The 27,934-nt window shown below is 50.0% G+C and overlaps 1 protein-coding gene across 1 annotated transcript; it reads left to right on the top strand.

Annotated features, from left to right (window-relative positions):
* Positions 1-249: 249 nt before the first annotated feature.
* On the top strand, positions 250-27,217 carry LOC142025606 (protein-arginine deiminase type-1-like). Its single transcript, XM_075018127.1, has 13 exons — positions 250-288; positions 843-960; positions 2,697-2,822; positions 6,179-6,354; positions 9,210-9,313; positions 10,071-10,194; positions 11,213-11,320; positions 15,541-15,692; positions 19,768-19,912; positions 21,832-21,925; positions 22,006-22,085; positions 24,386-24,511; positions 25,288-27,217. The coding sequence occupies exons 2-13, from the start codon at positions 924-926 to the stop codon at positions 25,519-25,521; spliced, it is 1,506 nt and encodes a 501-aa protein (XP_074874228.1). The 5' UTR covers positions 250-288; positions 843-923; the 3' UTR covers positions 25,522-27,217.
* The last annotated feature ends 717 nt before the right edge of the window (positions 27,218-27,934 follow it).

Genomic DNA, 27,934 nt, shown 5'->3' with positions numbered 1-27,934 from the left:
AAGTAGTCACCTGCCCCTCCATTCCCATGCCCTGTGCGAGATGCTGTCCCTAACGAAGGGCCCCTTTAAAATTATTCATCAGTGCAAACAAATTTTTTGGCCCACATTCTGTCCCTTTGTGCATATTGTGAGTGGGGGACTTGGTGCTGTCCAGATTAGGACGTGCTATGAGTGTTCTCATTCTGCCATCTGGGGCAGCGGCTTCCTTCTCCCTTTGTGATTTCAGAGGTCACTCTGGATGCCGACACAAGCCGCAGCGGGGCGGTGGAGAGCAGTGGAACCAACAAGGTGACGGGACAGTTTGTATTTGTAAGCAAAGGGCAAGGTAAAGCTTTTGACATGGGACCATTTTGAGTGGATCGGCTAATCCCTTCCCCAAAGGGCACCAGCCAGCAGAGGATGACAGCAGCAAAGGTTGTGTCTAGGGTTGTTTTCTGAATCTCTGAAGGAGACAACCTAGTCCCAGTCCGCCCCACATTGGTGTTCCGTGCCTTAGCCCTATGAGAACAGAGCATTGTCCCTGTGCCAAAGTCTTCTCTCCACTCCTCCAGTCCAGAGTCAGGAGAGAGCTGCAGGAGAACTAGAACAAAGAATTTGGCTTTCTGTCTTTTTTCCCATCAGGCCTGAGATCTGCTAACAAAAAATAACCACGGATTTAACTAAGGCTATGTCTACACTTGGACTTGCACTGGTACACCTTACTGTACGCACTGACCACACCCCTCACAAACATGGCCCATCGCCATGGGTCATTGCCAGTGCTTGTGGGTGGAGGGAGGGTAGATGCTGGACGAGGAGGAAGATAGAATTTTGTTCCTGATCCCTTTGTGTTTCCCCTACAGACAGAGTGGACGTGGGGGCCTGGCGGACAGGGAGCTGTGCTGCTAGTGAACTGCGACAGAGACAGCCCGGGAGCTGAGGATATGGACAGCGCTTACCAGTATGTGCAGTCCCATGCAGGTACTCACTGGGGACAGACCTCTGCTCTGGGCCAAGCATTAGACAGGCACAGGGGGAAGGCAGAAAGTGAGCCAGGCCAGAACTAGGATTATAGCTTCATTTGCCAACCCTGTCCGGTGCTACCACTAGGATTGCAAAGTAGTGACGTGACCTTCAGTGTGTGACACTCAAAAGGATCGGACAGAGCCTTGTCTTGTGTCACCAACTACAACTACTTGTCTTTTGTTGTGTGTGCGGGGGGGCATCCCCGTTTCTCTGTAACTCTCTCCTTCCCCCTTAGGAGTCACCTGTACAGGGAAGTGCATGAGAAACAACTACCAGGGCATGAATTAAGTGCCGTAGCTATTCTGCATGAACTCCCTGTGTCTACAGTAGGCTCCTTTTCCTCACAAACAGGGCCCTTCTGCAGTGCAACTTAACTCACTTTGGAGGTACTCACCTCACCTGAGAAAGGCGCTCGTAGCGTGTGTGGTAGCCAGAGGCACTGAGACCTCATACTAGGGTGAGTGAAGTCTCTGCCTCTGGGTACTACATGTGGAATCAGTGTGTTCGCCCAGGAAACTAGTCTGGACTAGCTAGTGGGGAACAGCCCTTCTGCCCTAACATCAGAGGATTTTTTCTCCATGTAGACCGGCCCTTAGGTGCTAACCAGGCTGGAAAAGCAAACTGAGGAGACAAACAGGAGTGGGAGTCTAATACCTTAACCTCATGGCTTCAAAACAGCCTCCAGTTTTCAACCTTTCACCCCTTTGCTACGGAAGATGAACAGGTTCTCCTCCTCTGCAGAATTACCTCCCCAGCCCCATGCACATCTTGCCGGTTCCATCCCACCCTGTCCCTTGGCGGGTTGTGTCTGCTTTGCAGCCAAGGGGAGGGCCTACCATTTTCTCTCTGCTGCCCCGCACAGATCTCTGGCATGGTATAATCAGTAGCAATAACACAGAAAGCACAGCTGGAATGCCAGCTCATCTGACAGCCAGGCAGATGTGCTGTGTAAATCCCAGGGCTACACACACATTGGGAAAGTCACTGTTTCACGGCTGTACAGTGAAAACCTCAACAGGCCACTGTAGGAAGCTGCTCGGGTTCACTTTCATCCCCTTTCCCAGCGTATTCCCTTCCCCGCACATCATCTCTCACTCAGCATCAAAAGTTCAGCTCCCACCTTCCATCAGCCTCGGCGTCCCACTTGCTACATTTTCAAGCCTGCGCCTTCAGGCTTTCTGCCAGGCTAACTCATTCTCCTACTTAAAACGCCCCTCTGCCGGAAAGCCTACAGAAAACTCAGCAGCAAGTAGGCTGTGGGTGTGCTGAGACCGTTGGGTGTCATGATGCCCAATGTCCTTGTAGTCCCCCTATCTCACCCAACTAGTCTCTGGCCTCAGACTGTGAATTCTTCGAGCACCTCATTGGTCTGTTGTTGTGCATCACTAGAACAATGGAGTTCTGATCAATGTCCCCTCTATGCGGGATAAAGTTCCCACATGTGGGACAAATGTTTTTGTGTGCTGCCTGGCATGTGTGGTTGTGCCTCACCAATGGGAACTTATACTGCCAGCTCTGGGAAGCTGTGGGTGCTCGGCTAAAAAGTTGAGCAGCAGCTGAATCTCTGCTGGGCAGCTGCCCACGAGTTCAGCGTACCGGGAACGCTGGTGCCGATCCATCTCTGAGGCTTCTAGGCTTTATGTTAATATGAGTAATAATAGCAGCTCTTGTCTGTCTCTTCTCCTTCCAAGATCTTCAAGACATGTCACTTATGATCCTGAGGCTCCAAGGCCCTGATTCTGTCTTTGATGCCTATGAATTGGTTCTTCATGTTTCCGAGTCTGAGGTGGATAAAGTGAGAGTTTTCCATGACAGTGGTGAGTATTTTTTATCTTCCCTTTATATCTAGGGACTTGGATGGGCCCATCCCCAGAACAGCTGAGCCACTCACATGTATTACTGAGCTAAGGTGGAATTTTCTTGAGTGCTGAAACGAACTAGTCCCATGAAAGTCACTGGGACTCAGTTGGCTAAGAAGGACTTGCTGAAAAACAGGCATTGTGATTTGCTGAAAATTCCTAAACATGAAAAAACCCCAGACTTGTATCAAATGAAACATGTAATTCAATCCAAATTCAAATGTTTATTTCAACTTTTAACTTTTTCTAATTTTTTAAACCCTTTCCAATAGAATTAAAGGCAAATTTAAAATAAAAAGTAATTTGAATTGGAAAATGGTAACGTTTTGTTCTGAAAAGGTCAAAACCAAACATTTAGACAGTTTTTGACCAAAGCAAATTTACAAAAACAGACACAATTTGGCAACATGCTTCAGTGTCACCCAATCTGGGTTTTTTCCTAGAAAAAAGTTGTGGCCCCAAAACACGCCCCCCCACCAAGCCCTACCCCTAAGTCACGGTCCCACCACCTATCTCCAATACCACCACAAAGCAGAAGAATACAAACTGCAACGGAAGCACTTGGAAATTAAGGACCAGATTCTGAAAAGCTCTTACACTGTGAACAGACTCCCTCCTAGGGTGAAGAACTAGTTTGCAGCCTGAGCCAGGGCTTTAAATCTGGCCTCAGGCTTAGTCTGCACTAGGCCCTACAGTCGACTGCAGGTACGCAATTCTAGATATGTCAATTGTGTAGCCAGAATCCATGTAGCTGCTGCTGACTGTAAGGTCTGTCCTCGCTGAGGGAGGTCGCTGCGAGCATTTCTCCCGTCAACCTCCCTTACTCCTTGTGAGAGCAGGAGTATGGGTGGGTTGGCTGTGGACCCCAAAGAGATCAATTTTGCGCATCTTTACCAGACGTGCAAAATTGAACTCTGGGAGATTGATGCTTTGACCCGGTTAGTGTAGACATACCCCCAGTGCCTTGTTTAGTGTCATGCTAGGAGTCTGTGGGTACGTCCAAACTAGGAATGAGACATGCGATTGCAGCTTACATTGACATGCTCATGCTAACTGCTGTTGAGCTAACATGCTAAAAATAGTAATGCAGCTGCCTATTGCAGCCTGGGCAGAAGCATGGGCTAGCCGCCTGAGCATGAACTCATGGGAATAGCCTTGGGACAGCCCCATGGCTACAATACTGTCTTGTAACGTGCTGGCTCAGGTGAGAACTAGCTCGAGTATTTCTGTAATCCAAAGAAATCCAAAGGCAGCTCCTACTGTAGACAGACAGAGCTAAAAACAGACTTCATCACTCAGTAGCCTTAACTGCAAGACCATCCTTGCTGTATCATGAAGTCCAATGATCAGACATATACTCAGAGCATAACTCAGCAGTTAATGACTCATGCATCTGACAAAGCGGGTCTTTGCCCATGAAAGCTTATTCTCCAGAATATCTGTTAGTCTATAAGGTGCCACAGGACTTCTTGTTGTTCTTGAAGATACAGACTAGGACAGCTACCTCTCTGATACTCAGCAGTTAATGTCATTCCACCTCCAGTTTTGTAAGCACCTTGACAATGGAGGTGTCTTGTGTCATTTTACTTTCCTGTTCCTTCGACTCATTGTTTTTGTACAATTTGTAGACCTCTGCTTTCAAAGGCATTTCCTGTCCTCTGAGCCTCTCTGAATTCTGGTGTGCTTGCCTTTCAGAAGACTGAGTTACAAGGCAGTTTGGGTTATTAAAAAAAAGGATAGAAGACTGCTTCTCACACCAGCTCACCTCCGGCAAGGAACTGAGTATAATGTTTCATTAGGTATTTCTAAGGCTACATCTGCACTTGCCATGGAAGAGCAACTGCTCAGGTTTGATCTTCCAGGTCACCATTTTGCGGGGTCAGCATTGACCCCGGAACTCCACACAAGCCATGAGGATTAAGGAAGGTTGACGGGAGGAGCACTCCCATCAGCCTTTGCCATGAAGACAGGCACAGTCATCAACGGCTGAAAAGTCACTTTCAGGTATGCAACTGGTGTACTTAAAATTGCATATCAGCTGTTGACCTTCCATGTGAGTACAGACACAGCCTAAGCTCACCTGACTGCCTATAGAGCCTGAATAAAAACGAGTGGGCATCGCTCTGCAACATGACTGGCAACCCAGCCACCCCACCAAATCATGACATGTGTCAGTTCTTGCAGGACAAACTTCAGAAGAGGGACAGTGTGACCTAGGAGAACAAATACAAGACTGGTAGCCAGGATTCCCCAGGTTCCAGTCCACTGGCGCTGCTCCACTTGCTCTGCATACAGTAAAGCACCCAGGTATCAGCTGGGTACCTTGCTGAGCAAACAGGTTCTTATTCAAACACCCAAATCCACAGCTGCAGCTCCCAGTGAAATATCAGGTCACGCATTCAGGGGCTCAGGTTTGGACACTCACCTTTGACATTTTGACTCTCTGTGGCTACGTCTACACGTGCACGCTACATCGAAATAGCTTATTTCGATGTAGCGACATCGAAATAGTCTATTTCCATGAATAACGTCCACACGTCCTCCAGGGCTGGCAACGTCCACGTTCAACTTCAACGTTGGGCAGCACCACATCGAAATAGGCGCTGTGAGGGAATGTCTACACGCCAAAGTAGCACACATCGAAATAAGGGTGCCAGGAACAGCTGCAGACAGGGTCACAGGGCGGACTCAACAGCAAGCCGCTCTCTTAAAGGGCCCCTCCCAGACACACTTGCACTAAACAACACAAGATCCACAGAGCCGACAACTGGTTGCAGACCCTGTGCCTGCAGCATGGATCCCCAGCTGCAGCAGCAGCAGCCAGAAGCCCTGGGCTAAGGGCTGCTGCACACGGTGACCATAGAGCCCCGCAGGGGCTGGAGAGAGAGCGTCTCTCAACCTCTCAGCTGATGGCCGCCATGGCGGACCCCGCTATTTCGATGTTGTGGGATGCGGATCAGCTACACGTGCCCTACTTCGACGTTCAGCTTCGAAGTAGGGCACTATTCCCATCCCCTCATGGGGTTAGCGACTTCGATGTCTCACCGCCTAATGTCGATTTCAACTTCGAAATAGCGCCCAACACGTGTAGCCGTGACGGGCACTATTTCGAAGTTGGCACCGCTACTTCGAAGTAGTGTGCACGTGTAGACACGGCCCCCATGTAAAGGAATATTAATTGTGCCCATTGGACAATGCAGGAGACATTCTCTTTGGCGTTCACCATCTTCTTCCCACTTTCTCACAGTTGCCCTGCCCATCCCGGTGTGTGAAACGTCCCATTCTCACTTCAGTGTGTTTCTTCGTCTCCCTAGGCAATAACTCACACGCCCAGTACAAGCATGTCCTGGGTGTGGATAAACTCTCCTATGTAATGGACAGTAGCAGAAGACAAGAAAACACCTTCTATGTTGAGGGTCTGGTTTTCCCAGATGCTGACTTCTCAGGGCTGGTTTCCTTCAGCGTCACCCTGCTAGAGGTCTCCGATAAGGTAGGACACGCTCTTGAACAAGGGGCAGCGCATCCTGCTTCTAGCTCTAGGGCTTTTCATCCAGTAGAAGGATGATCACATAGGCAGGCAAGGATCAAGGATGCTGCCACCAAGGGGCTCCCCAAGCCAGCATAGTCCCGCTATCTAGGAGGAGGGCTTTGGAAACACCAAACAGTTCAGACACAATAGAAACAAACTGGAATTTCCAGCTGTCCAGCTCTGGCTCTGACTGTCACTGCTGTTGGACTAGGGCTCCCAGAACCCCAGCGTCTGGTCAGGTGTTCAGGGAGGAAGTGTCCCTCGGGAGCTCTTCCTGGACACACCAAGACTGACCTAGGCACCAGAATAAAGCCAATTAAACCAACTTCTCTGCCAGTGCTAAAGAGAGGCCCAGATACACTGGGACAAAGTGTAGTTACTGTGCAGCATAGATGGGAGCTGGTAACCAAGGGTATGTAATTACGTTGGCCATGCCTCCCAGCAGAGAGGAGACCCAAACAGCACATGTTAAATCACTTCTGCTTGCCCTGGAGAGCCCTAGCAAAACTTAGATGGTGGTTGCACCCTATTTTCCCCTGGGAAGGGTCTTTGACAGGCACAGTAGAAAACTGCTTCCCTTTGGTGGGTGAAAGAAAGGGTTAAGAAAAAGCCACAAGAGCTGTGTCTACACGTGCACGCTACTTCGAAGTAGCGGCACTAACTTCGACGTTAGGCGGCGAGACGTCGAAGTCGCTAACCTCATGAGGGGATCGGAATAGCGCCCTACTTCGACGTTCAACGTTGAAGTAGGGACCGTGTAGACGATCCGCGTCCCGCAACATCGAAATTGTGGGGTCCTCCATGGCAGCCATCAGCTGGGGGGTTGAGAGACGCTGTCTCTCCAGCCCGTGCGGGGCTCTATGGTCACCGTGTGCAGCAGCCCTTAGCCCAGGGCTTCTGGCTGCTGCTGCTGCAGCGGGGGATTCATGCTGCATGCACAGGGTCTGCAACTCGTTGTCGGCTCTGTGTATCTTGTGCTGTTTAGTGCAAGTGTGTCTGGGAGGGGCCCTTTAAGGGAGCGGCTGGCTGTTGAGTCCGCCCTGTGACCCTGTCTGCAGCTGTGCCTGGCACCCTTATTTCGATGTGTGCTACTGTGGCGTGTAGACGTTCCCTCGCTGCGCCTATTTCGATGTGGTGCTGCGCAACGTCGATGTTGAACATCGACGTTGCCAGCCTTGGAGGACGTGTAGACGTTATTCATCGAAATAGCCTATTTCGATGTCACCACATCGAAATAGGCTACTTCGATGTAGGCTTCACGTGTAGACGTAGCCAAGAGTTGCTGGAGCTCCCCGCATAGAAGTGGCATAAAAGAGAAATGGCAGTCCTGGGTCGAACCACTGGGTGAGTAATAGGATGGAGTTTCTGGGCACAGCTAGAGAAGTCAATCCAGGGTAACTTTGCTTCAAATCCAGGCTATTCACAGCCCCAGGCTGGGATTTCCTTCTCACTAAGGCAAATCCAAGCAGCCCCAGTACTTCTGCCAGCCCCACTGGCCAGCTAGAAGCCACAAAAGCAAACCCACAAACTTCTCAGCTGCTCTGCCAGCCCAGACCAACAACCCCCAAACTCAGGTGAGCAGTTATTAAACCCATTTTACATAACACTGCACAGATTCTTCCAGACCCTGGTCAATATATACTTGGCTCTTACCCGAATGAGCCTGCTCACCAATCCTTTAGATCTACATAGCTAAGGATTTATTAATGGAGAAGAAAGAACAGGGTTAGAGAGAAGGAATTGTTAAAGCAATACTTTACATACATCTGTCAGAACTACTGATGCAGACCAAGGGTGTTATTTGCTCATTCTTGATAATCTCTGAAAGTTCATTTCAGGTTACATAGCTTCAGTCATTGGAGCATTGCAGATCCAGCCCGTTGGGGTCCACATGCTGGGACATGAACCCTTGGAGATCACAAGACAAAAGATCTAAGATGGGCACTGCTAAGACCTCACCATCCCTTCGAGGGATGGGCCCCTAGTCCAGACAGCCTTAACTCAAGAGGACTGAAGAACAAAGAAAGTCCCTGCCAGGTCCCATCTGATAGTTTTTCATATGTGGAGGGAAAATTCCATTCTTCTGCCATAGGTCTTGGCTTTCCACCTGACCCAGTGGGCCACTGTGCTGAGTTTCCATTCGTTGCAGTCCCAGAAGGAAAACCCCACCATCACAAAGTGGGCCTTGGCCACCTGGGCCTTTGCTCAGTCTATTTTCCTGGCTGGGGTGGAGTCCCACCTCCCATTGCCAACCTCAGCACTTAAACATTTCTAATACAGCTGCAGAGCTAAAATCTATAACTTTACTACATACATGATACAGTCATATAAGTAGCATGCCGAGATTCAGGGCCTCATCAGCTTCCCCAGACACCACACATGGCCCCCTTAGCACAATATTTGGGGCCAGTAGCCACACTGGGCATTACAATGACTTCCCGACCCAATATAAAAATCCAGTCACATGGCAGGGTGGCGTTCCTAAGCTTCACGCTTGCAGTTTAAGGGCATTGCTTGCCAGGAGCTCCCAGTCTCCTGCTCTGCTGGCTGGGCATCATGGCAAAGCACAAGCGCCTGCTCTGAAGCCTTGTTAGGGCTGAGGTGCCCCTGGGGAGTGCAGTGCACAGCTGGCTTTGGAGTCCTTCATTTTGGAACCCTACTCGTGGCCAGCAGCTGGGGCTGGGACCTCAGTGCAGAGGCCCAGCAGACACTGGTGTGAGTCATGCAGACTGTGTTAGGAGGGCCTGTCGGTGCTGCAGAGGCCAGGTGTGGCTTTTGCTTGGTGCTCCGTGATTTTTCTCTCACATTGCCCACAGAACGAGCCAGACACCCCAGTTTTCACAGACACTGTGGTCTTCCGGGTGGCCCCGTGGATAATGACGCCCAATACCCTGCAGCCTTTGGAGGTTTTTGTCTGCAGGTGAGCGCTCTGTGACTGATAGCCGGCTTGTCAGTTCCCTGTCTGTACTGGCGAGGTGGAACCATGAGGTGCCCCCGACTCTGGCTCAAAGGAGCTCCATTGCCAATGTGCATAATACACTTACACAGCCGGGTGCAATGGCCCATATGCAGGATAATAGCCCTCTACTGCTACCAACCAACAGACTTACTCCTTTAGTTTGAGTAGCACAGGAGGGTGGGCTACAGAGCCGAAGCTGCTGATTGAAACCACACTGGTACCTCTGGGATGGCACAGTCTGCTCCCCTGCCTGCATCCAGCCATCTGTGCTGCTTGTGGGGCAGCTTGTGCTCTTGGGGGTCTGGGGAGGTGATAAGGCCTGAGCTCCATGGCTGCAGAAAGCACAATTGTCTGTGGCACCCAGGGGAACATTATCCTTGAGTCTTAAGAGCCACCCCCATCACCCCTCCACCTCACAGTCTAGCCCAGCCTGCAGGGAAAGCCACATTCCCAGCTGGTTCTCCTGCTCTGATATAAATGGTGAAGAACTGGACCTCTGGCATGCACAGGAGTTTGGCCATTGGTTAAAATGGGATAGGGACAAGGCCCCATTTGCCGTGCTGCTGTTCTGCATGTTGCTCCTTCCATGGGAGCTACACTCACTCGTGGCACTGAACACACAGAGCAGCCTGGGCAGTTCGGTTTCTGGCTGGGTCCCTGTAACGACTTGACTCCTCTGCTTCATTTGGGTCCCTCTCTTTCCTCCTTGTCCTTCCAGCATTGAGACAGACTCAAACCCTAATGGGGACTTTTTGGAGGCTCTGAGAGCCCTGGTGAGGAAAGCCAACTGCAAGCTCACCATCTGCCCTGAGGTTGATAACCGGCATGACCGCTGGATCCAGGTAATAAGACAGGACTCTGACCTAGCACTTCTCATCCGGAGATCCCAGCACATTATCCTGAGCTAAACATCGGTCAGGGATGAGCTAGGATCTAGATAGCATCTGGTCCTGCCATGAGGGCAGGGGACTGAACTTGATGACCTCCGAGGTCCCTTCCAGTTCTAGTGTTCTGTGAGTCTATGATCTCCATTTCGCAGAGGGGGAAATTGAGGCACAGGGCAGCAAAACGATTTGCCCAACTCCACCCAACTGGCCAGGGATAGAGCTGGAAACAGAATCCAGTTCTTTCATGTCTCAGGCCACTGTCTGGCCAGTGGGCAATGATGCCACTCACAGTAGTGCATGACTGTGTCCCAGAAAGCCAAACCAAGACAACAGGGATTAGCATCCTTATCTGGGCCCAGGATCAAACACGTCAACACTGGCGGCAGTCACGCAGAGGTGGCGTTCTGACCAGTGCTTGGATGCTGTGGCAGTCACAGCTATACAAACGATGCCAGATAAGTCGGTAGTTGGACCCTGTTCCCCACACCTTCACTGTCTCAGCAGTGACTCTCAGCGGGCATTGCTCCAGGCACCCCTTCCCAGGGGCTGGGGGAAAGGGGACAGCATGCCCTCTTGTCGTGTGGAGTCCAGCTCATATTTGCACTCCTCTGTTCAGCTTGCCAGCCTGCAGGGGAAGGAGGGTTTGTAGGCTCTGTAAGAACTGCATGTTTTAAGGATGGGCTTGAAGGAGGAGAGAGGGGGAGAAAGCCACTGGCGAGTAGGGATTATAGGTCCCCCTCTGGGCTGATCTGCAGAGGACAGCTGCAGCCGCCAGGGACATGCACCGGCTTAAGCTGTACCAGCTCCTGCTTCCAGCTCTGGAGAGCTGCAGCTCAGTCTGTGGTGTGTCCACCACAAAGGCAGCTAATCACCAAAACACCCTGTCCCCATACACACCTACCCCACAACACAACACACACAACATCGGTGCTGTTGCTATAAGAAAGCTCCCCCTGCTTTCTCCCTGCGACAGGACGAGATGGAGTTTGGCTACGTGGAGGCTCCCCACAAGACCTTCCCCGTGGTCTTCGACTCGCCCAGGGACAGAGGCCTGAAGGATTTTGCTTTCCGAAAGATTCTGGTTTGTAACTACTTTTTTAAAAAGGCTGCGAGGAGGTTCTCTCCAGGACGTTCCTGAGACTGAGAGCCCTGCAAATCCGCGCATAGCCGCTGTGTGTCCGCAGACATGGATGCAGATATCTGTGGCTCATTTTTGTGGCTTTGGATGCAAATACAAATTTTGCATCCACACAGGGTTCTGCTGATATTGGGGCAAGGTATGGCCGCTCAGGGTCATCCAGCCACTTGGAGCTCTCCCCCCCACGCCCCGGGGAGGGGATAGTGCTCATTTGGGGTCTGCTTGTAGGGTTCCTTCTGACTTGGGTTAGTGTACTTGTTGGGCGTCTAAAATGCGTAGCTTAGAAGCTCTAACTGGAGACACACCATTCAGGACCCATTAGTTACAGCCACAGAGCTTGGCATCTATTCACAGACCACCCCTCGAGTCCTCGGGGGAGGAGGGAGGGGACTTCCTGCTGGCAGCAGATGGGACAGACATGGAGTCACTTGTGCTTTCCATCTGGCTTTACTCCCTGCGTGGTCTGACCGTACAGCCGCAGAGGGGGAATTTGCCCAGGATGGCTGATTCTAATACCAGCCATCAACCACTATGTCCCCCCAGTCACGTCTCGTTGGAGAAGAAAGAGCCATATTATGGCAGCGGATCCACCCGCAGAAGGGGGTAGGGAGCTCCTGGGATAACGCAGCTGCTCCAGGGTCAATAAAAGTAACACTTCACTGACACTAGCCCAAGCCAGGTGCAAGGTTAGAAGCAGGCGCGAGGTGCAGAATTGCTTTACTCTTTCCTCCCGCGGTTCTGTTCCGCAAAGCCAAGGCCTGGCCACAGGGGATGCCCTGTCATGCCTCCAGGCCCAGCGACACTTTGCTAGCAGAGAGACGAGGACATTCTAGGGTATGTCTACACTTACTGGGAGATCGGCCCAGTCAGGATTGATCTTCCGGGGTTTGATTTAGCGTACCTGGTGGGGATGCGCAAATTGAACTATCAGGGCGCGACAGGCGAGCCTAGATCTCCTCATTGTCGCAACGAGTAAGGGAGGTGGATGGGAGAGCTTCTCCTGTAGACCACCCCTCTGTGAGAATGGGCTGAGAAGTCGATCTTAGATACGTTGATTCCAGTGGTGCAATTGTCGGAGTTGTAATTGCATCTCTAGGATCGACTTTCATGTCTACTGTAGACCTGCCCTTAGTCATGAGATGGGAGGCAGGGGGCTTGTGACCACTTAGCTTTATACCAGGAGTCTCAAACTCAATTTATTGTAGGGCCAGAGCCAGTCCTCAAATCCTCTTAGTGGGCCAGCAGACACCCCATCTCTGGCAGGGCTCCCAAGGGTCTCCACATGTTCCCTGCCATGTGTCCTCTGGCCATGCCTGCTGGCTCACACACTCTGTACCCCAGCGCATCCCCTGGCCCTGCCTGCTCCCCAGACAATTGAAGACCCTGTGGGGGTCACCTGGTAGTGCAGCAGAGCTAGAGTGGCTCCTAGCAGTGACCTCTGAGCCACCGTCGGCATGTCCCTGGCTCCTGGGGGAGGTGTATGCAGAGATGTCCAATAGGATGATTCAATGTGGGTGTCTTGGGCATTGTGGGGCCACAAAGTGTCTCATGGCTGCAATGGTCCCTATACTGAGGTTAGCCTGTGGGGTCTTAGGCAGACCAGAGGCTGCAGCAGGAACCAGCAGGAGTCAGGCCCCCTAGCCCTGGTAGCCGCAGCATCAGAGCGCCTTGTTCTGCTCCACCGCCATCTCCCGCGCCAGCCCACGCTGGGCCCAGGGTCCCTGCTTCCCACCACCGCGGCGAAGCGGAGTGAGTGAGCTGGCCTGGGAGATGGCAGTGGAGCAGAGCAGAGCACAGGCTGCTGCATTGCCCCACTGCTCCACAGCTCCTGCTGCTGCAGTGAGGGTGGGGGACCTGACCCCTGCTGCCATCCCTCCCAGGCCTGCCAGTAACCTCAGGGGAGGGGGCTTGGGGAAGCAGTGCGATGGAGGAGAGTGAGGAACAGGGGTGGGAAGGGCAGAGCAGGGGCTGGACCTGGGGAACAGGTACAGACACCCTCCAAGCCCCAGGCCATGGGAACTCATGTGTTAGCAGCAGTGTGTGGGCTGGATTGTGGAACTACTTGGCCTGCAGACGGCCCCGGCTGTGAGTGTGAGACCCCTGCTTTATAACCTCCCACAGCACCACCTGTGCCAGGAACACAGCCTTGCAGCCTCCTCTTGAAACAAAAGGTGGGCCTGCCAGCCATTTGCCTGGTTTGTGCTTATGTTCGTGGCTGTTGGTTTTGCTTGTTCATGGATGGATGGTGCTGGTGGTCCCATCAGCCCCGGTCACCTGGGGACACTGAGGAGGTCACTTGTTCAGCTAGCTAAAACAAAACCACTTTTTTAAAAGAAGAGGTGGGGTGGGGAGCTTGGGGGAAAGACCAATGGAGATGAATCATTGGATGAAACTAAAGAGGGGGTGGAGTCAAGGGACTATAAAATTGATCTTCCGCAACTAGGCGCATCAAGCTGATAAAAGTTTTAGTTCCGGTTCAAGCGCGGAGAGAAGGGGATATACCAATCCAGGGCTTTTTGTGAATAAACTGTTTGCTGCCATTCATGAAGATGATGAAGAGTCATTGAGGCAATGGAAGAAAGAGATTGACTCTACAGCCTGGGGCTTGGGGGACTTTCACAAGACAAGGGAGTTGCAGGGTGAGTTGCCTGTTGGGGTGACTTATGTAATTACTTATATACAGAATGGTGCAGGGGTAGAGGGAAGGAGGAAATTAACCAAGAAAGTTTGGTCCCAGGCTCCCCCACAGCTCTATGACCCGGCTACCAGCTGATCATGTGAGAGACCACAGTTCAAATCCCTTTGCTTCAAGCGAGGCCCTGAACCTCAGTTTCTTACATCCTAGGAGAGCCTCCTATCCCCTGGAATAAGCATTATAGTGGGGCAAGCTCCTCTTCCATGTGTTTTCCAAATCTAGTCCTCCTGGGCTTTTGTTAAGTGCCCAAAAGCAAACTGAAAATCAGAGTCAGAGCAAAGGAAATATCATTCAATGCTGCTCTGAATGGTCCAACTTACTTTACAGTCTGGAAAACCTCCATTTCCAATTCAACCAGAAACAGCTCTTTTTTTCAGAGTGCCAGTATAACTTCCCACCAACAGACTCAAACCAGAGGCCTCTGAAGTTTAGTGCAGGAGCTGCTACAGCAGGAGCCGCTACAGCAGGAGCCAGCAACCTTCCCACAGGGGTGTGCCAACATTTGACCTTTTGAACTCTATGTACTGTCCAAGTGCCAGTGATGCTTTTTAAAGTCACTAATATTCCTACTTCCAACAGCTTCATTAAGAAATACATGAAGATGCAGAGTGTTATGTAGGTGGTGGTTGGTAGCATTAGCTGGTCTTTTGTTAATCTGTGGGTTTGTGCAAGCTCCCAGCTGCGTGGAGAATGAGGGGCGGGGAGGAGCTCACATCGCGCTTGCTGATGAAAATTGGGTTGCGTGCTGCTCTTGGCACCCGTGCCGGGGTTGCTGAGCCCTGCTCTACAGTCTGAGCTATAAGCCGGCTGCCTCTCAACTGAGGCTGGAGAGGAGACTCATTCTTCACTCTGTAAGCGGTCTATGCGCTACTCCATGGGACAGTGAATCACGTTCAGGAGGTGTGTGGATTACACCAATGAACCAAAAAAAAAAATGTATCTGCCCAGCTGTACTCCTCAACCCTTCCGTGTCTGGTCAGCAGAGAGACCCAGAGAGCCACGCTGGACCAGCATTAGTTACACCAGCCAAAGCTATTTTACCCTCCTGCTTTTTGTTGCTTTACATGCTTCCCCAGCTGGAAGGAAAAATCAAGAACACCTGGCAATGGATCGAGAATGTCCTCAGCGAGGCGCCAAAGGGTGTCCTTCAGATCTAGTATTATTTGGTTTGGCAAAGTGGTTAAATGCATACCCTCAGGTGGTAGGTTTTAGTGGGGGGATGAACTAATGGTTGAAAGGGACAGCACACCCGCTGTCTGGTAGAAGGTAGGAAATGCAGGGCTTTTCTTGTCTGGAGGGCTGCCTCCACTCCTCTTCCACATGCCCAGCCTGGGGAGGGATTATCTCAGACTGGTAAGTCAAGTTTTTAGCTGACAGCAGCTCCATGGGCACAGGCAGGACTGCACTGCAGCACTGCAACGAACACCATGTCTCACTGGATGGTGCTTTGTGTTCTCTTCCCTAAAAGGGCCCTGATTTTGGCTATGTGACCCGAGTACCTCCTAAGACACATGTCTCCAACCTCGATTCCTTTGGGAATCTGGAAGTCAGTCCTCCGGTGACTGTCCAAGGGAAGGAGTACCCGCTGGGCAGGATCCTCATTGGAAGCAGCTCGCCCAGGTGAGAGGAGCATGATGTGGGACCTTCTGGCCTCCTGAGCTGAGGTCTTGCTGCGAGAGAGGATTAAAGGTGCAGCTAGGAGAACAGAGAAGCAACAGGGGGAAGCTCCCAAGTGGGGAGCCAGAGGAGAAATTTGCAGACAGGTTAATAGCTCACTATTAATGCCTACAGTTGGGGACCCTCTGTAAACATGACTCTCAGCTCGGTGCTGAGCTGCTGATGAAGCCGCTTTCGAATTGTGCACCGCCTGTGTAGACAGGGGCCTTTCTAAAGGACCCCCCGGACTTTGAAAGCCCCTTATTCCTAACCTCAAATAGTAAGAAGGGGTTTTTGAAGTGCGGAGGGTCCATTCAAAAAGCCCCATCTACATGGGTGATGCACGATTTGAAAGCAGCACTTTCGAATCATGCGTGGCTGCCATTATGCTAATGACACACTGCATATTCATGGCAGCACCTCATTAGCATTTTCCCAACTCACTCATTACCACACCCCTTCCAAAAGACATAGCCTGAGTTGGATTTCCAGATAAGTGATTTCCATCAAGTTTTGGCATTTGTTTGGGAACAGGTGTTTGAACCAACAGCCTGCAGCCCTTATTTTAATCTAGTCCTGCCCTAGGGAATGGAGGAGCTCCCTAGGCCAGGACTGCAGAGCGGGGTAGGAAAGAGTGGCCCACGGGCAGCAACTAGGAAACAAACAGGCACAATAATTTACCTGCTGTAAATCCACTGACTCCAGTGAAATTTAAATGGGATGGTGGTGGTTAAAATTGGCCTAGTAGGTTTCATTCTCTTTTTATACTGCTGCAAAAATATCAGATGGTTTACATTGCCCCAGAACCCAGCCCCAAGGCTTCTCCCTACTTCCTATCCAGCCTCCTGCCCCCTATCCCTGACTCCTGCCCTCCTGCACACACACACAGCCCTGATTTCCAGCAGCTCACTCACATACCCCAGCCCTCCCCCACAATCCCCTAGCCCCCTGTTCTGGCTCCTGCACCCCTCTCTCTCTGGAGGACAGCAAGATGGGGACAAGACAGGCACTTCTACAGAGCAATAACAACTTCATTGTAGGTATATATTTTTAATTTTTACTTATTTTTGTTATAATAATGCAGTAAGTGGTTTAAATAGGTGCTCAGTCAATTTAATGTTACACCGAGTGTTTGTACTTCAGAGTTCTGATAGATTGTCATTGAACTTGCTTAACTCCAAGCAATTTTACCAGGTGACCCATATTTCACATAGGGAAATATGGTCACCCTAAGCCATGGAGCGAGTCAGTGTCTGAGCCCCATTCTGCACAGAAATGTCAATGAAGTTAGAGGGATTTACCTGTCTCCCACCCAGTGGACCACCTTTAAAAGCCAACGTCTTGCAATGGAAGAAGATGGGCGACAACATCACACCCTACTGTTTCTATCTAGATGCCAGGCTTGTGGGGCTCCCATCACCACAGTACCTGAGCATTACACAGCCTTATCCTCGCCACACTGCTGGGAGGTGGGGCAATGCCATGGCCCCATTTTACAGAAGGAGAACTGAGGCCTGGAAAGCCGAAGTGACTTGCCCAGAGTCATAGGGGATGATTGTGACAGAGCAGAAAGCTAAAGGCTGATCAGCCCAGACTAGGGTGTGAACCACCAGGTCCTTTTGCCTCATTGGCTAGTATTGCCCCTTGTTCCAGCAGAGCACACTGCAGAGCCTGCACTTGGCTTTCCAAACCTACTGGCCGTGGCTACACTAGCACCTCCCTTTCAAAAGGGGGATGCTAATGAGCCACTTCAGCAGATGCTAATGAGGTGCTGCCATGCATGTGGTTTTGGGAAGAAGGGGCTTTCAAAATCCGGCAGGTCCTTTCAAAAGGCCCCCTTCTACACCAGCGGCGTGCGTTTCGAAAGTGGCACTTTTGAAAGGTGCGCAGCTTCCATTATGCTAATGAGGCACTGCATATGCATGGCAGTGCCTCATTAGCATCTGCTGAAGTGGCTCATTAGCATCCCCCTTTCGAAAGGGGGGTGTGAGTGTAGCCACAGCCAGTAGGTTGAATATGGAGCCATAGGCACCAGCCACTCCCAGATCTAAGAGACTCGATGACCCTGGAGTGCAAGTTGGTAGAGCAGTGGGAAAAGCCTTATCAAATCCAACTTTCCAGACTTATGGGAACAGGAAGGCTCCCGGATCAATCCTATGTAACAAACTCCTGAGGTTGCTCGGAGAAATGTGGCTCCAAGTGCCGCCTACAGGCGTTCTGTCCAAGGAAGCATGCCAAGGCTCAGCTCACCAGCTTCACTGCTATCAGCCTGTGTAGCAAGGTGATAAGCTAATAGTGAGGGAAGGCTGGTGGACGATGGCAAGACGAGGCCTATGTGGAGAGGGAATTCTTCCCTGGAGAGGAAGTCCATGTTCTTTGGCTATATGGACAGAGAATGGGATCCTAGCCTGCCAGCCTAGGACATGCCTACTGTCCCACCAAGAAAGCCTTCTGCTTTGAGTCTGGCTCTTGAATGAAGCTGAGCCAAGCCCTACAAGGACTGTTGGCAAGTCTTAGCAAATGGGTAGCCCTGCAGTACCACTAGATCCTGGTGACATTGTCAGTGCCCGTATGGGTGCTCAAAAGTTCACCAGCTGCGATGTCTGAACTTGCAGGAGGACAGACCAGAGTGGAGTCTGGTTTTTAATATCTCATGCTTAGTGTTGGAGCTGACCTCAGTGACTTTAGAATGGCTTAACCCAACCCCCTCCCCAGGTCTGGACCCAGCCAAATGATGGAGAAGTCTAGATCAGAGCTCTACACTTGGGCCCTTTTCCCAGTTCTGACAGTGGAAATCTTCTCGATCCGCAGCCCTTCCTTGTTCTGAGGAGCACTGACCTGGACAGGTCTGTTCATCTGTCTGGGACCGTTAACATGGATAAGTGCTACTCAGGGGCTGAGGCCGGGGTGAGCAAACTTTTTATGTCAGGCCCCACTTTTCGTCCCTGCAATTAGCTGGGGCCCCCCCCAACCCATCTAATGTCACTCAAAGGGATGGAAATTTTGGTTGTGTTCATATGAAAAAGCCCCTCCTGGCACATGTAAGCAAGTAAGCGTAGAATGTAAAAACTTTATTAAATTGGGCTAGAAATGAGAAAACACAGACCTAAAACCAGTAACCTAGTGCAACGTTTGTAATGAGATGGATGAGCCTGAGACCCAACAGCCAATTGTGCTGCACCCCATTTACGAAATTCAACCCCTCGAGGGGGCCGGCTCCACCCTTTGCTCACCCCTGGGTTAAGGGCTGTGGGACCAAACTTCCCCATTCACGTGAGGAAGTGGGTTTCACCCCCAAAAGTGCATGACGGAATAAATTTGTTAGTGTCTAAGGCACCACAGGACTGCCTGTTATTGGTGAAACTACAGACTAACCCGGCTACCCTGCTGAGACTAATTTCCCCAATGTAATATAGAATCATTCAAAACTGCACTGTGCATGGCAACCTTTCAGACAGCAAAGCTAAGACACAGAGTCTCTGGGTTTGATTCCCCATTGCCTTGTACCCTGGGCAGTCATCCTAGTCCCCAATGCACCAGGAGTACAAGCTGCTGCCGTTCTGATGTCTGCAACCATTTTGCAGTGGTGGGAATGACACCCCTGAGCTTGCAGGGGAAAGAGGGAGGACTCTGAAAAGGTTAAATGACCAAGTGAGTTGAGGCTGGTTTTCTCTGCTCCAACAGACTGATGACTTGAACTCAGCAGCTGTTCGGGGCAGCCAGTGCTAGGCAGCTCAACTAGAACAAGAGGGCTGTGATGTGCTTTGTGTAATAAAGAGCCCTGCTTTACAAAGGAGTCCGTTCACTGGGATACCCTTCCCCCCACGAATCTGGCCTGGCGTTTGCGTGGGAAATTCAATGAAATAGCATTAAAAGAACAAACCGGGGCATTGGACAAAGTCAAAGAGAGGCATTGTCGCAGAATAGCAGAGTGCTGACTGTTTTTATCAAGATAAAGCTGGTTACAATGGAGGACTGGGAGTCAAGCCTTTTGGACATCTACCAATGGCAATGTTCTCCTCTCCCTCTGACTTTCCAGGTTGGGTGGTGAAAGGATGACAGAGGCCATCAGGAACTTCCTCTATGCCCAGAAGGTGCAGCCCCCTGTGGAGCTCTACTCTGACTGGCTGACTGTGGCTCATGTTGATGAATTCCTGAGTTTCGTCCCAGCCCCTGATAGGAAGGTACCAGTCACCAGGTGACGTTTCCAACCAGCCCTTCCTCTCTGCTAGTAAGGCTTGGTGCTTGGAGAGAATTCTTTGGCTGTGGATCTGGAAGCAATTTTGAGAGGTTGGGGAGCATTCCTCCCCTTTGGTGGGAAAACTGATGTAGAGGGAAACGGAAAGTGACTTGTCCGAGGTCAACCAGTGAGCCACTGGCAGAGATGAGAACAGAAAAGGCAAATCCTAGCTCCCAGTTTGGTGCCCCACCAGCTGGACTGTATTGCCTCAGTTGAGAGGTGGAGAAATCATAGAACATATGTCTATATTAGTTACACTCTTGCAGGAATTTAGCCTGTAGTCTTGTAATTCATGTACAGGAGCCACATAGATACAGTTTTAACTGGTTTCCTGTTGCATTGGGCTTGCACCATCCTCTCCACAATACTTTGAATTCTTCTAGTTACTTCCACCTGAGACTCTTGTTGCTTTCTGTAAACATCAAATAAGCCCCACAGCCCTTCTGTTAAGATGGATAAATAGTATTGTCTTTTACAGGTTAGGGAAACTGAAGCAAAGGAAGTGGTATGGCTGATATGATACACTGCCTTACCTCCAGGGGCAGTGCCACGTAACAACAACAACAACAACACCACCACCACCACCACATTTTTTAAAATAAAGTCTCTGACTCTTTTACCTGGGTCTCTTTGGGATCTTGCACAGCTCCAAGAAATGGGCTGTATCCTGATTGTACGCTCACCCCACCCAGCAGAACCAGTCTCGTTAAACTTCTGGTTCCAAATGCAGATTTTTCGTGCTTCCTTGAGGAAGAAAAACTTCTGCGTTCCTGGAATTCCACCATAGCCTGTTGTTCTGAGGGTTACGGTAGATAAGTGGGGAGAAATCCCCTGAAACGCAAAGGAAAGTTCCAAGAGGTTTTGCACATGGTTTTAATAATACCACTTTTCTTGCGCATGTGTGGGAAGGTGCTGTTATGAACATTTCAGTAGCACTGGTGCCCCTCCCCCCAACTGTAATGCAGGCCAGCTGTGTGTGCACAACGTGACAGATAAGCCCTGCCCCCCAGTCATGGCAATCTAGACAAGGCAGGTAGGGTGGAAGAGGTAGTGACTTCTCCAGAATCACCCAGCAGGTCGGCAGCAGAGCTGGGGCAAGAACCCACAACCCTAGGCCACCCCCTAGATGTACTAGGCCACACAGACTTATCTGAAGGTCTTTTTTTTGCTCCAGTTTCCCCATGGCTGCTTCCATTGGCTTGGCTCCCCTAGAGATAGCGATGGCAGGGGGGCCATGTCTGCACAACAGCATTCTTTCAGAATCAGCTATTCCGGAAGGGATCCTCTGGACTAGCTTATTCCAAACTAGTGCATCTACGCACACACAACGCGTATCGAAATAGCCCTCACTTATTTCAAAATAGAACATCCACACACACCACAGCCTATTTCGGATTAGAGCCCCTGGGAACACTATGGTTAATTTCAAAATAATCCCCCTTCCCTGTCTACACACCCCCTATTCTGAAACAGATATTTTGGAATAGGCGCTATTCCTCACAGAATGAGGTTTACGGAATTCCAAATAAGCCGTCTGTAATTTCAAAATGATTTCAAAATAGCGGTTTTGCTGTGCAGACGCTTGCAAAATTATTTCGGAATAGTGGACGTTATTCCAAAATAACTTTGCTGTGTAGACATGCCCTAGTGTAGACAGGATTCCAGCAGCCATTGATGTTCTCACCATGCTCAGCAGGTCTGCATGACACAATGCTTTAAGGGACAGAGAACACTTTCTCAGCTGCATGTGCTCTCCCACCATTCTGTCACCAGTGGGTCTGACCCGGTACTAGCAGAGACAGGAGGCCTGGGAGGAAGGAGCCCTGGTGACAGTACCAGACACTGACTGATGCTCTCTTTAAGGGTTTCCGGCTGCTCTTAGCTTGCCCTGATGCCTGCTACAAGCTGTTCAAGGAAAAGCAAAGAGAAGGGCATGGCCAAGCAGCACAGTTTGCAGGTGAGGGGCTCATCAGGATGCCTTTAGAACACACAGAGGCCACCGGATGAGTCTCACTTGCTCTTTTGTTTTTCTCCCAGGGGTGGAGGACATGGAGAGCAAAACCATAGATGACATGCTGGCTGATGACACCCTGAGGAGTGACAATGAATACGCGCAGGTAGGAGTGAAGAATACAGAATGCCTAAGAAGACCCCAGCAATACCAAATGGTAGAAGTCCTATGGCTTCCTCCTTATTGGAAGTGCATAGCTCTTCCATCTTGAGCACATCAGCTCATGGGCTTCTGTCCCAGAGTCATCTTCCACATGATCCATGAAGAGTGAATCTTACTGCTGGTGCAGTTCATGAATTCCACCAGGAGCAGAGAGTCAGCTGCCCATATTACATAGCACTATGTTTTTGCATCTCACTGTATCCAAAGCAACCTATGCAAATATAAGACCAGTTCTCAGAACTCCTGAGCAACAGCAGTTCAGATTAGCTTCCGTTGGAGCAGGGTGCACCAGCCCCTCTGGAAACCAAGCCCTGGACCCCTTCTAAGTCCATTAATGAGAAAGGGAGGTGAAGCTGCTCTTAAAGATGCAGCTTCACCAAAAAGCTGCAAGGAAATGTCATTTGTCCCAGTCCAAAATCTCCACAACCTCTTCATCATCATCATCATCATCATCACAGCAAACCCCAAAAGGAGGTAGCCTCCTTGCCATCCCAAGATCATCCCACTAGCTAGGTCCTTAAGAGGATCTGGCTGGATGGTCAGGTGATGTACATCGTCTCAAATGAACCGCCAATTTCCCATCTTCTGTGACCTGAGGTACATAAGGCAGCCCACACTGAAAATGTCAAGGTCAGGACAGGCTACAAAAGGAGACCAGATTTTTCTAAAATTGGTGGTTCACATTGTAGTTAGATTCACCAGCCAGTCACAACTGTGACCTGAACCCCCACGTTTGAAGGAAGGAAGGATGGAAATCACATGGCTGCCTTTATTCCATGCCATTCTCAGGCTCCCAATCAGCAAATCGATCCAGTAAAGTAGAGCTCTACTTAGTGTACAAAATGTTTTTCTGACTTCCAAAGCTGGCCAGCCACATTACCAGAACAATACTAGTTTGGATCTTACCGAAAATACCACACGGCCAGTCAATCCTTTTGTAGCTAAACCCAAAAGTTAATGATAAAAGAGAGGAAAAAGAAGACAGATGCTGAAAGGTCTGAGCAATCAGGTACATTGTATGACTTCAGAGATCACATATCAAGTTCCTAGCAGCACTGGGGAGTTAGCTAGCTTGTAAAGTCCCTCTGGAGCACAACAAAAGCATGCATGGGTTTGCCAGTCCTTCGTTTAAGGCTTCAGTTTGCAGAGAAGTTATTCCCAAGCTGAGAAGTGGTACTGAAGACAAAATGAGATGATGCAGCAGCCTTTTTATATCCTATTCCAGATGGTTCATATGTTCTCTGTCCCAAAAACAAACTCACTGCATGTGGGCATGGAAAAGCTCCTGGAGACCCCTGTGCACAGGCATGTACCTACATGTCCTGCTGCCTCCTAGCCAGAGCCCCTGGCTTCACTTAAGGGCTTAATTGCACAGTTGAGTGCTCTTGATGGGCCATCCAGCAGGCTAGATCATGTGGCTACTAAGCTTGGGGGGGGGGGGCCAGAACACAATGCGCGTTTGTATCACAATATACATATTTAACTCACAACACGAAGATGATGCATACATATCAACACAATGATCAGACTTAGCAAACTATCCCTTCTTCACTGATACATGGCATATCTTAATAATGGAGATATATGCCTCCTGGAACTGGAAGAGACCCTGGGAGGTCATCTGGTCCAGTCCCCTGCCCTCATGGCAGGACCAAGCACCATTCCTGGCATCTCTTTGCCCAAATACCTAAACGTCCTCCTCAAGGATTGAACTCACAACTCTGCGTTTAACAGGCCCATGCTCAAACCACTTGTAGGATGGATTGCAATTTCGTAAATAAAGGGCCACCTAAATGTCATTCAGCATCATGTCCTCTACCTAAAGGATGCAGACTCCACATTTTTGTGGGAGGGAATCTTTTACAGCAAAGCATGGGGAACAACTTACCACCTTCAGTGCTGTAACAGTGGCTGTGTAATAGGAGCTGCATACAAGTGAGAGCCCCAAGAGAAAAACCCAGGAAAGACCAGCACAGTGGAGCGGTGGTTTAAAGCATCTAATGGTAGAAAAGCGGCAGAGAACATGGTGTCAGGGTGGAGTCCCAGTGAAGATGGGGGAAGAACCAAAGATCTTTGGTCCTATCTTTCCATTGAACACAATTAGCTCTATAAACATCCTCCTCAAACAAATTCTGGGGTTACCTTTGCCTTTATCACTGCAAGTCACTAGCAGCAGAAATCCAGCTCTTTCATGCTGCTACTCCCAACAGGCCTGTGGTCACCTCCAAACCTTCCTTTCCCCAGAGCTGCATTGACTGGAATCGACGAACCCTTAAGCGGGAGCTGGGGCTGACGGAACAAGACATCATTGATATCCCTCAGCTGTTCATTGTGAACAATTCTCAAGCGGATGCTTTCTTCCCAAACATGGTGAGGAGACAGTCCTGCTTCTCTCTTCTGGCCCACCCTCTGCATTACCCATCAGACTCCTACTGCCCACTTTGCTTCCCACTGCCAAGCTTTCAGTCTTTGTCTTCCACAATTTCCCCCTCTGCCTTGCTTTCTCTTTCCATCTTGTGGTCTCACTACTGGGACTCCTTTAGCTCCCAGGATATGCTGTCAAAGAATGAATCTCAGAGAGGAGGGAGGCAAGAGTTCCCCACAAAATACAGCAAAGTTGAGCTCAGCAAATGGCAGAGTTTCTGGTTCTTCAGAAGTTTAGAAAAGTCATGGGAAAATAGTTTTGGGCTGGACTGAAAAGAGAATTATTTTCAGCAAAGAGAAAAGAAAAAAAAAGTTTGAGGGGGTCAAAGAAACATTTTGTTCCACTTGAAATGTTCGTTTTTCAGTTTGATTTAAGTCAATTTTTACTTTTGTAAAACAAACATGAAATCATCAACATAGACAATTGTTTTCAAAATGAAAAATGGAAAACTTTTCTTGAGAAAAAAGACAAAATGAAAAGTTTTGGAGAAATTTAAGTTTTTTTTTTTAAATGAACAATTCTGGGAAATCAACGCAAATTCCCAAAATATTCCAGCGTCACTGAATCTGCATTTTTTTGAGTAAAAAACATCTTGATAGAATAATCTGGCCCATCTCTAGCTAGGAGGCTAGGACACAGGAATGGTTACATGTAAAACACTGAAGGAGCTTTTTTGGGACCACAGCTGGCTGTCCGTCTGATTCTCTTCTCCTGTCTGCAGATAAACATGATCGTCTTGGGGAAACACCTGGGCATCCCAAAGCCATATGGGCCGATGATTGATGGGCGGTGCTGCCTGGAGGAGACCGTTTGCCACCTGCTGGAGCCGCTGAGCCTGAACTGCAGCTTCATCGATGACTATTTCTCCTATCACACCCTACTGGGGGAGATCCATTGTGGCACCAACGTCCGCAGGAAACCCTTCTCCTTCAAGTGGTGGAACATGATCCCCTGAGCAGTGTGGGCAAAACCCCCACTGGCTGCTCAGCACTTTTGCCGAACTAAGGAATATGGGACTGAGCTGACTAACAAACTGGATAAGGACCCTTGGAATCTGTCAATCTGTAAATGAGGAGAACACCATCCAAGGAAGCCCTCAACACTAAGCTGGAAGCACTTCCTAGCATGCTGTTCCTTCTTTGCTGTAACACGCATGTTCCTGCCATTGCAATTAGAGGGCAGGTGCTCATTAGAGCGGCATCAACCCCAGATACATGGCTGCAGTGGTACATAATGCACTGCTGCATGGCTCAATTGTTACTTTGCATTTTAATATCCACTACAAAACGAACCTTCAGAGGATCCTGAGTTAGAGCTTAGTGTTTTAGCCATCTGCCTGGTCTTCCCCTGTCCCTAATGCCCATCTCTGAATCGGGTGCAACCTACTGACATTCCCATATTATGGTCACTTATAAAGGAGGCTGAACTAGGTTACTGGGAGAGCACTTGGGACCTATGTTTCATATTCCCAGCTCTACTGGTGACCTGCTGTTTGATCATGGGCAAATCCCTTCCTCTCTGTGTGCCTTTCTGCAAAGTACTTCCCCTCCTTCATATGGTGCTTTGAGATCCAGGGCTGAAAATGGTCATGCAAAGTATTATTTTAAAGCTATATATCATAAAATCCTAGAATCCTAGAGCTGAAAGAGATCTCAGGAGGTCTTCAAGTCCAGCCCCCCACCCACAGTAGGACCAACTCCAACTAAATCATCTCAGCCAGGACTTTGTCAAGCTGGGACTTAAAAACCTCTAGGGGTGGCGATTCCAGCACCTCTCTTGGTAACACATTGTACTTCACCACCATCCTGGGGAAATAGTTTTTCCTAATATCCAACCTACGCCTCCCACTCTGTAACTTCAGACCATTACCCATTGTTCCGCCATCCATCACTACAGAGAACAGCTTCTCTCCATCCTCTTTAGAGCCCCCCTTTCAGGAAGTTGAAGGCTGCTATCAAAATCACCCCTCACTCCTCTCTCCTGCAAACTAAGTCCAGATCCCTCAGCCTCTGTTCTATAGGTCATGTGCTCCAGCCCCCTAATCATTTTCTTTGCCCATTCCTGGACCCTCTCCAGTGCATCCACATCCTTTCTATACTGGGGAGCCCAGAACTGGACTCAGCACTCCAGATGTGGCCTCATCAGTGCCAAACAGAGGGGAATAATAACTTCTCTAGATCTGCTAGGAGTGGTCCTCCTAATGCACCCCAACATGCCATGAGCCTTCTTGGCTACAAGGGCACACTGTTAACTCATGACCAGCCTCTCTTACACTATAATCCCTAGGTCCTTTTCTGCCACACTGCTACTTAGCCAGGGAGAAACCAAGGAGGAACAAGGACACCACTTCCACTGGAGAATGTGGGCAATGATTTCACTGCCTCTCACATCTCCTGAGACCCAAGGAGAAAATGTCTTTCCCCCTTAACATCTTTGGCTAGGCAGTGATTCGTAACGGGTGGTAACAGTTTGCCCTGCTTCCAGTTTGATGTTGCAGAAGGGATGCTTCAGGACACGCTTTCTGACTACACACTCAGAGTGCAGGCATATCAGCTAGGTTCCAGGGCTTTCACTGAATGGCTCAAATTTCCCATGTATTCTTCTGTGTTGAACTTTGGATGTTGTAAATTGCTGGCAAGTGCTAATTTATTGATTTACCTGCTTCCAGTGTATTTGTGTCTCATCTGTGCACAACATGGATTATCAATGGGATTTGAACTCAAGGCTGCCAGCCACAAAACATGTGCCTCCGCCACTTGAATCGCAGGGCGTGTACTGTCAGCTGACAGTGGGCACATGATATTATTGTGACGCTTTGGGGGTTCACTCAGAGCAGTGAGGGTTTGTGTCACTGACCTGCCTGTAGCCCTGGGTGCCTCCGTGCAGTACTGCTTGGGGCGAGAGCCCTGATACCCCACAGCCTGCTCACAGCACTGCTACCCGACCCTCGCTTCCCTGCTTCTGGCAAGGTGACCCATCAGATCCTTCCAATTCTGCATTGCCCCCAAACCATCTCCCTGAACAGTCCAATCCCCCTTCCTGGACCCGCACAACCAGGGCTGGCCTTAGGGAAAACGACGCCCTGGGTGAATTTCATTTTGGTGCCCCTGGCCCTTCAGTGACCCTGTGGTTGTAGTGCACCTCATCACCCCAGCTCGTTAGGTGATCCACGCTTCCCTTCCCCCCAGCTCCTGCACCTCCCTCCTGTACCCCAAACCCTGCAGTGTCCTCTGTGCCCCAACGTTTGCACCATCCTGCTGTGCCCCAACCTCTGCACTGAGCTATCTTCGTTCCTCCGCCCTGCAGCTCCTGTGCTGCTGACCTCTGTGGTGCCCCCTTAACTCTGCTCCCTGCGTCTCCCTCCTGCA

This window comes from Carettochelys insculpta, chromosome 23, assembly GCF_033958435.1.
Source record: "Carettochelys insculpta isolate YL-2023 chromosome 23, ASM3395843v1, whole genome shotgun sequence".
Taxonomy (NCBI): domain Eukaryota; kingdom Metazoa; phylum Chordata; order Testudines; family Carettochelyidae; genus Carettochelys; species Carettochelys insculpta.
This window is presented reverse-complemented; position numbering and strand designations above follow the sequence as displayed.